Here is a 16,529-nt window from a genome sequence, read left to right as displayed (position 1 = left end):
AACATGAATAACTGTGTGAATTACCAAATAATTCAGTTATAAATATCTCAGTCCCTCAAAATACACACATTTTAATGAAACTCCACAATATTTTCAGTTGCTCAGTTTTCTTGTGCTTTTATTACATGACTACAGTCGTTTTTTAATCACAAATTGTGGAAAGAGCTATTAATTGTTTTTTTGATCTTGCAATTAATCAAATATTTACACAAAATTACTTTCAATTACTTGAAAATGAGAGAATTTTGAAGTTTAGATCCTTCAGGAACTGATACCTGTCATTTATTGCTCGTGTATTGTTGTTGCCTGTACTTTAACACATACTCTATTGATCATTTACATGTGGAAGTGCAAACTAAGGCACAGTAATGTTAAAAATACCCCCACCCACCCACAGAAATTCCTCAGCCCACTTGAGATCAAACTGCTCCATATTTGGCCCCTGAGCAAAAGGAGTTTGACACCCCTGGTTTACTGTTTAATAAAGCAATGTTCACACTGTAGTGTCACTGATGAGTCATCAGCATCATCAATCATCAGCATATACCAAAACATGTCTTTGAAGGTAGGTGGTGGAAAGCAAACAGGGACAGTCACAGAATGGAGAAGCACAACTGTTAATGCTAATGATAGATTGTTTACAAAATGTCTCTTTAGTGACAACTTGAGTTATTGAGTGAGTGAGTGAGTGAGTAGGAATCCTGTAAGAATGCATGTTGTAATGGATTACATGTCCGTTTGTAAAACCCCTCAGCATGGTTCTATTCCCTCACTTATTAAATGATGCCTCTCAGTGGAGATGCTCTTTTTACTTTACAAATGCTTTCAATATGTTCTTAATGGAGGCATAAACAAATGTTGCCTTCAGGGATCCGTCCACCCATTCAAAAGCTTCTTTTTAAAAATAAAAAAAATAAAAAGTGGAGCTGCTTCGTACACACACTGTGTGCCTGACAATAGATGTTGGTGAACAAAAGCATTGTAAGTGGACTATTTACTGCTAAATAGACATAAATAGACTCCTGCTTTGCTTTTGTCAATTGGGAGCATTTCCTTCAGGGTTCCACATAATTCCCATGTGATCGTAGCACTCACAAGAATGTAAACAAAAGACGTATCCACCAAACATTTTACAGAATAGTCCATACACATACATAATAAAAGATACATGTGCAGAATAAAAAATAGTCTGCCTGTTATAATGTGCCTTCTATAGTCTGCACACATTTAAACAAACCCCGAAATCCATCAATAATTGTCTTTTATCAGAACAAAACCACAAATAAACGCCAACTACGATTTAAGATAGATAAATATTTAGATTGATATTTTTCTATTTACGTGTCATGCAAACTAAATCATAATGGAAACAAAGTTGCATGATCTATTCACAGCTCAATAGTAAACAGTACTGTGTTTTATCTCAGATTAAAATCTGCAATAGCAAAGGTTCCTTTTCTAAAAATCATCAAAGCAGAAGTCGTCAGCATAAATCAGGGACATTTTCCTGAAAACAAATGATCTTCAATAATCATAGATTGGACAGTAAAATAAGAAATTAATCTCGTTCTCAATTTCACCAACATTACATAACAAACACACACTTTCTTCCTCAGAAATGGCACTAAACCTACCAGTGTCTATGGCGAGACTCGAACTTGAAACTATTTTTTAATGAGACAATACGTTTGTAGTTTCAGTTTACGCCACGTGTCAAACTCGAGACCCGGGGGCCAAATCCGGCCCTTCAGCGCATGGGATTTGGCCTGTTGGAAAAGTGTAAATTACAGAGAAAACAATGAATCATTGTGTAAATTACCAAATAATGAGTTTGACACCCCTGCTTTACACCATATATCTATAGACCATTTCTGTCTGTACATTGTAAACAATGAACACTCAATGAACTGGATGACACATAATAACTTATTTTGAAACAATAATGGCATGTTATTCACTTTAATATAGATGAAATATGTTGACACAAAAACTATATAAGTAGATCTACATCTGAGGCTCATTGCAATGTTCAGACCTAGACTGGTGAACGTTGGAGGTGTGATATGAGCAAAACAAACAGGAAGAATCATCTTTGAACAGTGGAGACGTCACCCTTAACTCTGCACTTGGTTTACTTCCCACCGATTCGACACCGCTTCACAACCCGATGTAACCCCATTAATCAGGAGCCCTAATAATACACAGATACTGAGCTACAGGAGGACAATGAATCACAAAGTATAAATGCTGAAATTGCAACTTATTTAAACCTAAAACCTTTTTAGCAAAAGCTTTAAACTTTTTTGCCTTTAAATATTTATTTGAGGAACCATTTAATCTTCAACTGTTTGGAACTCAGCTTAACAGATACATTTTTTCATTCACCAAAATCATAGTTTTGGCCCTTATGACTGTTACACCTATTACTGAATTAGGCCTGTATTACTAAGTCTGTCATTTAAAACATAAAGAAATGAATAAACTAATCAGAATTTTAGCGACCTGGTATGTTTGTGAAATATAACTCCTGAGGAGTGTATAGTTCCCTTTAACGCAATCATCATTCACTTCAATGTTTTCTTTTAAAATCTCCACTTCTTTTTCACACGCTCTTTGGAGCCCTTTTCCACCCACAGCAGGCAGCGGTGAACTTAATAGTGCATTTAGCTGCTTAAACATTACTCTTAAAAATTTATGAAGCCCAAATTACTGTTGAACAAGACAAAGAAACGTGATTGAAATAACTTTTCATTGTCCACTGAACAATGGGCGGCTTACCCTCTGTGTTTAAAGCTTCCGTTGACATATTTTTAATATTCTGTAAACGTTTGAGGAAAATCATTAGAAACAACAGCTTATTAAATAATGCAGGCACAATGTGACCATGTCCAATTACCTGATTTAAAACGCTGTAGATATTCTTGAGTTGCTCCAAATTAAGAGGATGTTTCCCTCTCTGTTGGAGTTTCAAAATAAAAGCCAGTGAAATAAATCTGAAAACTTGATCTTTCTCATCCAGTGGCGTATTTATATTGGAAGAAACAAGACAAAACTGGACAAAGTAGCATTTAAATACACTTAGTTTTATTTTTGTATCTACATACTAGTGTCTACTCAGTGCTTTTCCTGCAGAGTAATTTGTTCCGTTGTGTTTTTGAACTGGAAGACGACTCCTAGCCTCGCTTAGCTGGGAGCTAAGTGAGGCTAGGTTGTAAATAAGAGGTGATTGTAGCTCTTAGATTTAACCAGGTATCATGTTTAATTAAATCAGGGGCTTCCATCTTTATTTATTGTCATATAGACCCCTTAATGTGGCTGGAGGCAAAAACAGGAAATGCCGCTGGCCAAAGGCTGTAGAGGCTAGTAATGTTACAGTTTTGTTGTGTGTTTGGGTGCCAGAATAGGATGAATAATGTCAGTGGATGTAAATTAAAGTTTTATAGGAGTCCAGCGGACACTCATGCTCAGAAAAAAATGAAGATAATTGTGGTTTTTCCTCCAGGCTAAGCCCCGCCCAACAAAATATGTCACAATGTTTACAAATTATCAAAGGGGCTGCCAATATGTTTTACACGTATATGAAACGTGTTCTCTGCATTTGACCCATCCCTGAGGAGCAGTGGGCAGCCACGGTGGGGTGCCCGGGGAGCATTTGGGGGTTTCCGGGACTTACTCATCGAGTGAGATTTGAATCGGTGAGCCTCTGATTACAAGCCCGCTTCCTTAACCACTAGACCACCACTCTCATTAATGGTTGGGAGTGGTTTCAAAAGGGTTTTCACCCTGTCTCACTCTGGGATCCACATTTTGCCATGGTCATTAAATCGTGACCCAATAGCTGTTGAAAACACACATATATAATATTTTTTAAAACATAAATCTATATATTTTTCTGTGCAACATGCTTTTCACAGCATGCCTGTCAAAAGAAAAGTTTCTTTCAAAATAAAAGACAAGTCCAACATGAGAAACATTAAATATTTATTTTTTTTGACCATCTGTCCGTGATCAACTTTTGGGTCCCGACCCACCAGTTGAGAATTGTTGTTTTAAGGGATACCTAGACATTAAGTGTTCAATTCTCTTTGATTTGAATTAGATGTTTTTTGTTTTTTTCATTTTTGTGCTTGAGTTTGTGTGATGAATTAGGCTGTATTCAGATCTCTGATCTGCATAATTATTTAGTCTCTGCAGTGATGGAGAGCCCTCTGTCACAATAAACAGCATGGGTAAGTAATACATATGTTCAGCAGCTCGTTTGTTACCAAACCCTGAGGCCAGGTCCAGTCTCGACCTTATTCAACATTCACTTTGATTCTCTGGGCTGGGGGATGAACGCACAGCGGGGGAAGCTCCGAGGCAGTGATGGATTACATGTGTCTCCTTCTTCAAGTTGTCTTGTTTTCTGCGGTATGTGTGTGTATATATGTGTGTTTGTGTGCATTGATGGACATGTTAGCCTCTCTCTCTACACGCGTGGTGCGTGTACGGCTTTCACCTAAAACACTCTGGCTGGCAGGTGGTTATGTATGTTTTCTCCAAGATATCTGTTTATGCCCTTTGGTTTTTTCAAAGAAGTTTCCTGTTTTTGGTTTTGTGTTTTATTAAAGCTGCTTGTTTTTTAGTCCCTGCTTTTACATCTTTTACACCTGGAATGATTTAGTTTCACTTCAGTTAAACCTTTTCTAAACATCACACTATAGTAGTTGTTTTTAACTTCTTTTCATTGTCTGTTAGATCAGAGGTTTTTCGACTTTTTCTGTTGTGCCCCCTTTGGAGAATGCAAACAATTCAGCCCCCCTCCCCCTTTATTATTTCAAAATATAACATATAATGTGCAATGACATATTTTAGAATGGTAATAATAAAGCTTTTGAGTGCAAATGTATGGTGTACATTTGACATCCTCAGGTCTCAGAGTGAGGTATCAGGAGAACCTCCGTCAGATGACATGTCCTCAGGCTTCAAAATAAAAGTTGTCAGACTCAACGGCCTCAGGACATAACATGACATGACGTTGTATTTAAAAGAAACCAGAAATACAGGTGACGTCATCAATATGTGCTGCTTCAGTTACTACAGTAAGTTGAAAACTGATGTTTTCTATTCATTTTTAAAGGTTAAGCTATATCAGTGTTTTAATTTAACTATGTATTTAGTAATCAAACAATACGTTGATATATCTAAACTTTAAAAAAAATAAAAGTAAAGAACAGTGTACTTCCAGTTCCTTCAAAATAAAATGCCATGTCATGTTTTACGGACTAAGGCCTTTGAGTCTGACGACTTTTATTTTATCATTTGACAGCGTTTCATCTGATGGAGGTTTTGCTGAGTCATGAGTCCAATTGGTCTGATAAATGAGGTTTTCCTGATACCTGACTCTAAGACCAGAGGATGTCCTAAAATGTACACAGTAGAGGCCGTTCTGGTTTAGTCCCTGCTCTATCGTGCATTACCCATGATGCTTTGCAGTTCTGATGCTGGCCTTCCTTTCCATTGTGTTTCGTAGGAGATTCGAAACATGCACAACGAGCAGCTGATGGGCATCCGTCGAGAGGAGGAGATGGAAATGTCTGACGATGACATGGAGGACGCCCCTGACAGCAAGGACTCGGAGGACTCAGGTATGCATATGCATGCATCCTCAGTTCATCGCTGCTGTCATTCTTGACAGTGCGTACACACATCAAGCCTCTCCAGAGGATGAAGGAGGCGTTTGGTAAATAACTGAGAGATACAGCTGTGTTCCACTGAAATGACAAAAATCATCTCCCAAAGCAGCTGACGCGCATCTAACAACAGCGCATGAATAAAAGAACGACACAATCAAACCACATAAAGATGCTGACACTGTGAGTGCTTGGCTATGATGATGTTAGGATAACTCCTGAACGTCTTTGTCCCCAGTCCACAAAGTAAACACACAGTCAGCAAAGACTGCTGTATAAGTATGTCTCACATTTCTAGGATTTGAAATTTACCTTGAAAGGAGTCTGTTGGAGAACAACAGGAAATAAATCAAAAACAGTTACAGAACCATCATGGAGAAATGATAGAGCAGGGGTGTCAAACTCATTTTAGTTCAAGGGCCAAATCTGTACCAGTTTAATCTCAAATGGGCCACAGATTAGACAGTAAATTTAGCAATTTTATTATTCCTGTGCCCTAGTTTGCATTTTCACATTTAATAATATTTAAAGTATGTAAGGCACCAAGCAGTAAGTGACAGATGTCAGTCCCTGCAGGATCTTACATTTTCTTGATTTTGTGACCAAATTTGGGGAATAAGTTGAGAAATATTTGAGGATTTTAGTAAAAATTTCAAGTACAACAATTTTAGATTGAAAATGATTGCCATCATGTGATGTAGGCTTGGGAAACCCTGGGAAAAAATCTACAATTTCATTGAATTTCTGTATTTGCAGGTACAGATTAAACTAAATTAGTTTGTTGGTGATTTACATGAGTCATGTTTTTGCTGTAGTTTTTACTTTCTCCTGTGGGCATAATTGAGAGCTTTTAAGGGTCTGTACATAGAAGCAATAAGCCCTTTAATACATAAAACATTGACTCCATCCATCCATCCATCTTCTCCCGCTTAGCCGTTTCCGGGTCGCGGGGGCAGCATCCTCAGTAGGGAGGCCCAGACTTCCCTCTCCCCGGCCACTTCCTCCAGCTCTTCCGGGGGGACCCCGAGACGTTCCCAGGCCAGCCGAGAGACATAGTCTCTCCAGCGTGTCCTGGGTCTTCCCCGGGGCCTCCTTCCGGAGGGACGTGCCCTGAACGCCTCACTAGGGAGCCTAATTAGGATGCCCCCTGAACGCTCGGAGGCGTTCAGGGGGCATCCTAATTAGGTGCCTGAGCCACCTCATCTGGCTCTTCTCGATGCGGAGGAGCAGCGACTCTACTTTGAGTCCCTCCCGAATGATTGAGCTTCTCACCCTATCTCTAAGGGAGAGCCCAGCCACCCTACGGAGGAAACTCATTTCGGCCGCTTGTACCCGTGATCTTGTTCTTTCGGTCATGACCCAAAGTTCATGACCATAGGTAAGGGTTGGAACGTAGACCGACCTGTAAATCGAGAGCTTTGCTTTTTGGCTCAGCTCCCTTTTCACAATGTAGGACTGGTGCAGACTCCGCATCACTGCAGACGCCGCACCAATCCGCCTGTCGATCTCTCGCTCCATCCTTCCCTCACTCGTGAACAAGACCCCGAGGTACTTGAACTCTTCCACCTGGGGCAGAACCTCATCTCCAACCCGGAGAAGGCACTCCACCTTTTTCCGGTGACTCACTTTATATTATAATAAAGTGATTACGCCATTAGGGGGAAAATGTTTTTCCTGCCGTATAATGTAATAATGACGCCAAAAAAAAACGATTTTACGATTTGGGCTCAGCATCTTGTTACAATATTGACCAGTTATTACATTTTGGGTTTTATATCAATTTATTTATTTTTTTTTAATTGTATTTCGGGGTTTTTTTTACATTATTAGAACAATTTGGGTCGTTGTTACACATCGGGTTCTAACAAGCTTCTCATATAAGGTTCTGCCTTCAGTATGAGCTGTTTGATTGTCAGTATGCTTTTTAACTGTGCGCTTATTTCCATTTTAATCATTCTGATCACTGCAATCTGCTAATCTGACAGTGTCTCTTATCAACATGCAAATGTATGTAAATACAGGGATCAGCCCAGCCTCTTCTTTTTCTGCAACCTTGCCGTTTAGTTATCAGTAATTAGCATTGCTGTCAAAGACCTGTCAAACCGCCGGATGCGGCTGCAGGATTGGCTGAGATGTTAATGTGACCCTTTCTCTGTGTTTGTGTTAACGGGATAAACGCTACATCCTTTTCGCTCACTAACCTTTAAGTAAAGGGCCATGTTGGCGAGCTGGCTGGAAACATCTGTCGTGGCTGTAGCCTTTTGAAAAGTAAAATCAATGAGTAGCTCATGCATAGAATAGAAGGGGGGAGGAGGGCCCTGTGTGTGTATGTGTGCACGTTGTAGGGTTCCTGCAGGTCTCATGCTGCCTGAGATGTAACAGAATGTAATGTAGCCAAGCAGTTGACGTCTCCTCACGCGAAGCTTATGAGGTTCTCAAATCAATACGCATCTCACTTCAATGCTTCATTTGGTGCTGGAAATGTGCAGACAAACTCAACCTGAAAACACTCACACATACTGTCTATGCACTATACACTCAAAGAGTATATACTGTCTACTAGGGATGTAAAGATTAATGGTGAGACAGTTAAAAATCGATTCAAAGGTGTCACGGTTCACATCAATACCTTTTTTTTCTATTTAGAATTTCAAATTCAGGACGCACCACCGTGTTTTAAATGACAAGTGTGGAAGCGTTTTGGCTTCCCCAAGATCAAATGAAAGAGGTGAGAAAGAAAGAACGTGTGAAATCCAAGGTAACAGGGCCACAGAGAGGAAAAAGAGAAACAAGAGAGAGAGAATGTTTTTTTTTTGTGCAAAAAACACATTTCTTGCCAACATTTCGGAGATTGTCAACGACCTGCCATTGTGCTACTCACAAAACATTCGGTTGACTTCAAAACAAGAGCCCTATTTACAAAAGTGTTAAAAAACTAATGGAAGAGATGCTTTAGTTTTGAAAAGGGAGTGTTTGACTTTTAGCGTGAAGCCGATCCTAGGACCTTTTTACGTTCCGCTTGTAATGCATCATGGTGCGGTTGAGTATGACCAGTGGGCCCACCGTGTATATACTTAGGAAATGTCTTGATATAGTATACATCCAGGTATTTCTCGCATCCTTTGTCTTTGCATACTATCTAATGTGAACGCACTACGTACTAATTTTGACATCAGACCATAGTACTTTAGTATGCGATTTCGAACCCAGTCATAGTGTTCTTTAACACTGCTATTGGTCATATGTGATCCCCTCATCAACACCCACACTTTCAAACAGGATGCAGTTTATCACCTCAGTCCAGTCCGTGTGTTACTCTCTCCCTGAGAGGGTGTGCTGGAGGAGCGCTGAGTTTATAATAACAGACACCTGAGAGGCTAAGCAGGTCTCGCATACTAAAAACTTCCCGCCTCTTACCTCTGTGCTCTGTAGGTCAGGTCAGATGTCCAGTGGGGAGTTGCTAGACAAAACACTGGGGAATATTCAAGCTTTCAGTCCATGTTAATATACTGTAGGGGTTTGATCACAGAGCACCATGTGAGTGTAGAACCATCTGTTGTTTTCAGCCCTGATGTGTTCCCAGTTCAAAGCTCAGTGTGCAGACTGGTGGATCCTTTCTTTCTCCATCATCCTTCCCACACTATTATAATATTTATATGATGTCACCTGCTGTTATCAGGTAACTTCCTGAAACATGTGGAGCTCCTGGTTCAATGTTTTCATTGAAAGATTGATTTTTGAACGCACCAGTCTCCATTTAATTTTTTGGGGGGATGTAATTTCTCCAGGCGACCGCTAGTGCGTGTACAAAAAGAAAGATTAGTGATCTTTATTTAAAAAAAAAGATTCTTATTAGCATCATATAGCATTTATGAAAATCATACGTCTGTGTGCTGTCTTTGCCTTATAATTAAGTATTTTAGTTGGCGGTCACCCTGTCCAGCTCCAGTCACAGGATTTAGAGAAAGGAGGGGTGAGCAGAGCCCACGAAGGAGCCTCCTCATTGGCTGACGCGATATATAGTGAAGTGTGTGCAAACTTGTTTTCAGTATTTAACTAACTTTGGACTCGCAAGTGGCTGTTTTCCTTCTAGACAGGAAATCTAATGTTCCATTTTCCTATATTTTGTGTGAATCCTTTAGCGTGGCGACGTGTTTTACTGCTAGTGCACATTCAGCTCTCGTGCGCGATTTCGTGCACTTCCAGAGGAGGAGACTGGGAGGGATTATGAGAGTGGGGGGCAGGATTTACGATTCGAATTCAGCCATGCCCCTCTGTCATGGTTCAAGATTCAAGTAGTGCAGCTCTAAGTTTCGTTTCGGGAACGTAGCTCCACTTATCTGCCTTGTGTGCATCGTCCAGTATAAGCAGTGCTTCAACCAGATGTAGCGCACACGAAGCTGGTCGTCATGTTTATAACTCGCAACGGATCATTCTACATGAACGGATGGGAACACCATCGAGTTGAAACGTGTGGGCGCAGTCTCACACACGCACGCGCATCTCCCGCGCACGTGCACCTACTCCGACTTGAGAGCTTTGCTAGTATGGACTTGGACTTGGACTTGGACTTGATTTTATATAGCGCTTTATCACCACACTGAAGCAGTCTCAAAGCGCTTTACACATCAGGTCATTCACCCAATCACTCTCACATTCACACACCAGTAGGACAGGACTGCCATGCAAGGCGCTAGTCGACCACTGGGAGCAACTTAGGGTTCAGTGTCTTGCCCAAGGACACTTCGACACATAGGTAGGTACTGGGATCGAACCCCCAACCTCTCGATCAGAAGACGACCCACTACCACCTGAGCCACGGTCGCCCGTGGTAGTATATCACACACCCTTGCACAGAACAAACAATAATCATATAGCCATGTCGCAAAACAGTTATAATCCTCTGTGTGACGAAGCAGATAGTTTCTGATATGGTGCCGCTGCACACAGTCATGGAGACGGAGGAGGAAGTGAACTCCATGACCCGTGATTTAAAGGAAGTTTGGGATCACGGGGATAATTTTAAATAACCATGAAATATTACCTTAAATAACTTTTAGCTGTACAAAAACATTTTCAATATTGACCTTTTTTTTTAAACCCAAACAAACTGTGACACAGTGACGTCATGAACCCGGAACCGGAAATAGCGCTGAATACTGCTCTCAATACAGAGAGGGAGCCGTAATCTTAAAATGAACGTTTTGAACGTTTTGCAACACCAAATTACTCCAAAATAACGGATGCCGTTGACAAAGTTTCAGGCCGAACTCATACCGTGTCGGGGAGATATTCGCTCCACAAACACACACACACGCACGCACACCTTTGCTGTTTTTTAAAACTTGACGGCCTAGTTAAATTCATGGTCAGCGAGGGAAAATACAGATAAATATTAATAGGGAGTCATAGTTTTAATTAGGTAGTCATCCTCTGAACTCTGAAAGCTATGTGCATCCCTGTGTGTGGAATAATAAAGACAAAAATCAGCATTAATTGAAAATAATTTGAACGCAGATACAAACAGTCACTCCTGGTCAACTATAAAGAATTAGTGTTTTGTATGCTTTAAAAGCAGTGTCCTATCATATATTATAGCTAAATGTTTCTATTTATCATTTAAGGATTATGTTGTGTTTATGGGGGCTGAACATGACAAGCTTTGCTTCCTTCAGCCGCTCCTCAAACTTGCGCCGTGACTTGTCCTTAACATTTGTTGCCAGTTTTTGTGCCTGTTTGACATAAATAAATGAATATAAAAATAAATAGACAAATAAAGGGCACATATTTCAGTTGCTCTCACTGTAATGATGTAGTGTGATTAGTCCAATAACACTAACTTTCAAATAAAGTCACTTCTGAATCGTAGCTGTTGTTTGTATTCGTGATTTCAATTAAAGTGAAATAAATATTTATTATTTAAAACTCAAAATATCACAAATTGTATTCTCTTTTTCATGAACTAATGTTTGTAATTTTCTCACCTCCAAGAAGTGAAGAAATCCCTCGTCTCTGTGCTTATGTTTATCTGCGTCATTTCACTCAAAGTGATATTTTCACATGCCCCTGAGGGATACTTTTAAATATAGCTCTCATATTTCCTCTCAACCAAAAGTGACATAATTAGGTTTTCAGGTCAGTAATTTTTATTACATCTTGATATTTCTCATAAAACTGACACCAGCAACACATAAGTAGGGGAAATACAACCATTTTTACACTGGTCAAACCAAGCTCTCATGCTTGGTGGATTTGTAATGCTGTTTCAAATATGCAAATTCAATCAAACTCCACAATATTTGCAGTGGCTCATGTTTATATCACATGATGGAAATCATTTTTAATCTCACATCATTGATAGAAGAAAATCCTGCAATTTTCGTCAAATTATTCATCATAAATGAAACTAAATCAAGATTGGTGATGAAAATCAAGAATTTTTTTTTTACTCTTTTTACTTTTTTTCTGCAACTTCACTAAACTTGCCATGTTTTGTACCTATTTTTGTCACTTTTTCTTGCCATATTTTTTATTCCTTTGAATGCATTTTTGCTACATTACTCCCATTTCTGTCACTTCTCCATCAAATTTCAATGCCTTTTCTGCACCTTTTTTCCACTTTCAAGACATTTTCAGCACTTATAAAGCCTTTCCACCATTTTTTCCACCTAATGTTGCATACTGTATGTTGACCGATTGTTGTCACTTTTAACCTCTTTTCACCATATTTCGTGGTTATTTTGGCCAATTTAACCACAATCACAATTTATTTGACAGTTTAAACTAATTGTTCTTTTTAAAATTACATTACCACAACCTCCTCCCCCATTTCTGCCACTTTTAAGCCAATATTTACACTTAGAACCCTTTTTACCACTTTTTCTGTCTGTTTTTGGCCACATTTAACCCATTTTATTTCTGAATAAAACAAGGATTTATATCTTTACGATGACTATATACGCAAACAATGGCGCAAACAATAATAAACTTGCTGGATAACTGTGGATATTATTTAGATAAATAAATAAATGTGGTTATCACAGATTCATAGAATAATGGACCATCATGTTGCTGACTTTATGGATGGGTCCCAAAAAGCTCTCCCCTTTATTCCCCCTCATACAGTAGATGGCCCCTGATGACTCTTCTTCATTGTTTATAGCTGTGTTCAACCACTTTCAGTTACAGTGGGGGTTCTCGGTCTCTGGCACCTTTTTTTTATGGCTAATGGGCTGAAAAGTTTGAGAATCACTGAACTAAAGCACATTAATGTTAAAATTGCTTGTTTTCCTGCTTAAACCCTGAACTAAAATATGTTTGACACTCCTGCTCTCAAACACTACTTGAAATTCTTCATTCAATGTCTGTCGTGTGTAAAGAAAATTTGATTAAATACTTAGGTGCATTAAATGCATTAAGTACCCTATGGCAGAGCCAAGTTTAATGTGCTGCGACTGACATCAATAGTGACCTTTGTCTTGTTCTTGATGTGGTGTTTGCAGGTGTTTCCCAAGTAGAGGCCTTAAAGGAGGAGAACGACTCCCTGCGCTGTCAGCTGGACGCTTACAGGAACGAGGTGGAGCTGCTCAAACAGGAACAAGGCAAGAACCAACCAATCAGGAGCGAGGAGGACAGCACCCACTCCCAGCAGCTGAGTTTCCTGCAGCAGGCTCTGCAGGGCATGCAGAAGGTGGGGGTCAATTACATCTTTCAATTACAATTGCATCTTCCATTATTCATGTTCAATTACAACTCATTTACAATTATGGTGACCGGCATTTTTTCCAATTACAATTAAAATTACAAACACACAAAGAACCATCTTACACCGTCATACACTCACACTACCGTAGGAACAGAATTGTTCACTCTTTCCCCAGCCTCCCAGCCAATCAACACTCAGAACACATGTAGACAAAGACACTCATTGGCAGAGAAAGCTGCACGTAACCATGATGCCTTCTCGGCCATGGGAAATCTCAACATCAGTTAACCACTGTTTACACACAAGTGGAACATAACTAGAACATAGAGCCCAGTCCGTTACAGCATTGCAGACCAGACCGGGCGGCCTGTGCGTGGAGCGCAAACCTGACTGAAGCACGCAATCATATTTGTTCCCTGTGCTCCATCAGCAAGTGAGGAATGAGCAAAATCAGCAAATAATAATCAGTGAATGTGAACGCTGAACAACTAAACGCAACACAACGCCGGCAATATCTGTCCCACCACTAGCAGAAATCACTTGATATGATATATGATACCACAACAATATGGAAGTGTTTTGCTTTCATTAAAAAATAATATTAATGTAATAGAGATTTTTTTTTAAATAAAGTAAAGCCTGGCCCGACAGCTGAGCAGGAAAATGAGGCCCGATCTTGGGTCAGGCTCGGACCAAGAATCTAAACTCTAGCGCAGACTTCCGCCAAGTACAGCACGAGTACCGGGTGGGACATACCCACTATGCACTTTCCTACTACCACTACATTACCCATAAGCCAATCAGGCACAGCTCCTATTTTCCTATATTTTTGGGATTTTCTCCTTTTTGGTAATCCAGAACATCACCATAATGTAATCACCTGTTCCTTGTCCCATTATCAACATTTCCTGAAAATTTCATACAATTCCATTCATAACCTTTCAAGTTATCTTGCTGACAGACAGATGGACGGACGGACAGACAAACGCAGGGTAAAACATAACCTTCCGCTCTGCGCTTCACACTTGGCAGAGATAAAGAGGTTGAATAAGGTTGAAAAAGGTTGACGGATTCAATGAACTTGTTAAAAGTTGAATAGTTTTTTAACGTAAAAACTGGAGATGCCATAATTGCACATTAATTACCAATTACGCGATTACAATTATAATTAACCTCAACCCTTCAGCCACACATGTAGTCTTATCTTCATTTCATTACAGCGCTGTGTTAAAACGGCTAATGTGTTAAAACGAGATCACTCAGGTTAAGTTGAGGAACTTTTTCATCCAAAAACAAAAGAAAAGAAGAAGGAATGTCTCGTTTGTCATTTATTCATGACGTGACACTGAAAAAGGAACTAAGTGCTTTCTGTGAGTGCGTAGCAACATGCAGCTGTCTGTGAGGGGCTTTTACACACAGCACAGCTGGAAATCTTGTTGTTGTTATTGCTTCTGCCTATGCCAGTACTGAGGCTTTAGTCGACCAACTACTAAAGAGGAGAGACATCTGTAATGGTTGGAAATTCAAGATGAAGTGATCAGACTGTTCAAAGTTCAGTTTTGACCTTGTAAACCTGGCAAACATCTCATACCCTTTTTTCATTGAAGGTGTTTTTACACTTGGTGGGATGATTAAAACAAACTCTGGTGCAATTTTCCTTTATTGGTGTAGTTCATGTCTGGGGAATGGAAGGCTGTCTGTCAAACTCTGTTGCTCCCCAAACAATAGAGACTCCGTGAGGCCGACGCCCTGAGCCCAATGCAAATACAACCCGAGTGCGCTTTGATTAAAGCTGTGAAGTTCTAAGTTTGAAATAAGAAGATGAAAGTGGACTGAAAATGACAGGAATGTTGGGTTAAAGATTTTTTTTTTGTCAATATCCTGGAGAAAAATATTTGTGAAAAGTGAGAAATTCAAGAAATTAGAAAGGAGAAGCATTGGGATTAAATAAGATTACGCTTCTTCCCCCGTTTAATGTAAAACTGGAGAAAAAAACCACTAATGTCTGTTGCCCCCTACGGTCATATATTATTTTTTGGGTCACAACTGTTTTTATCCTCTTTTCGGTAAACCAAAGACATCTTCAACTTTTCCTGATCAATTAGAGCAACCAAAAGCAGCACAAAATTGGAATTTTGAGCGAAAAAGCTGATAAATGATCTAAAAAGCAGGTTGAATGCTTCACTCCAATAGAAAACCAAGGGCTGTTTACAGGCAAATGGGGCTGTGTGACGTCTTCAATTACGTGATTTCAAGATGGCGGCGCACAGGTTCTAAAGCGGTAAAGTAGTCCCATTTCTAAAGTTAATAACAACAAATATGGTGCAAAATAATGTATTTTGTTAGGCATAGATCTTCTAATAAGGGCATTTCAAAAGTTTTAGGCCACATTTGTAAAAACAGTGGAGGATCCCTTTAAGGGTCAAAGTGTTTTGGGGCGGTGTGTAGCTCAGTGGGTAGAGCGCCCGCCCCATGTACGGAGGCTGTAGTTCCTCACCTGCAGCGGGTCCAGGTTCGATTCCCGGCCTGGGACCCTTTCCTGCGTGTCATTCCCTGCTCTCTCTGACCCCCTTCCTGTCTAGCAACTGTCATATAAAGGCCACTAGAGCCAAAAAAAATCTTTAAAAAAAAAAACAAAGTGCATGTTTTGTGATTGTGGGAGAAAATGATGTCACGCTAACCAAAGAGCTGGGCCTTGTTTGATGACCAATCAAATCTTTTTGCCGAGAAAAAGTGTCACTGAAATTAAGTAAGACCTCATTATTATTATTATTATTATTATCTAATTTTGATTAAGAAAATCAACAACAGCAACAAACACCTAAAATGTCAGATTTGAGGAGGAAAATTGTATGCTATTTTTTAAATAATTTATATTTAAATCATTTAAGGCAGCCGTGCATATATTGAAAATGTTCACATTTGCTGTTGAGCTGCAGCTCTACTGTAAAGAAAGTGTTAACTCATTGAGCTACTGAGTAACCGATCTCTATGAAACTCAAAAAAACAATAAGAATTCTGTCATAAAACCTTCATTTCATGGTGCAAATGCTCAAAAGGGACCAAATGGGCTTTTTTGGCAATTTGTCAAAGTAGCCCCCTCTGGTAATGACATTTATGATCAGTTCGTGTCAAGAGGAGAATTAATTTAA

General features: G+C 39.6%; 1 protein-coding gene across 4 annotated transcripts in view; it reads left to right on the top strand.

The window, feature by feature from the left end:
• The window catches only part of enox2 (ecto-NOX disulfide-thiol exchanger 2), a 240,171-nt gene that overhangs the window by 205,855 nt on the left and 17,787 nt on the right, over positions 1-16,529 (top strand). For all 4 annotated transcript variants that reach the window (XM_028460204.1, XM_028460201.1, XM_028460203.1 and 1 more), the window contains 2 exons: positions 5,513-5,627; positions 13,175-13,362. In XM_028460204.1, the coding sequence (XP_028316005.1) occupies positions 5,513-5,627; positions 13,175-13,362 (303 nt within the window). The remainder of the gene's footprint in view (positions 1-5,512; positions 5,628-13,174; positions 13,363-16,529) is intronic.

This window comes from Gouania willdenowi, chromosome 10 (assembly GCF_900634775.1).
Source record: "Gouania willdenowi chromosome 10, fGouWil2.1, whole genome shotgun sequence".
Taxonomy (NCBI): Eukaryota; Metazoa; Chordata; class Actinopteri; order Blenniiformes; family Gobiesocidae; genus Gouania; species Gouania willdenowi.
Note: the sequence above shows the minus strand (reverse complement) of the source record. Positions and strands in the feature narration are given on the sequence as shown.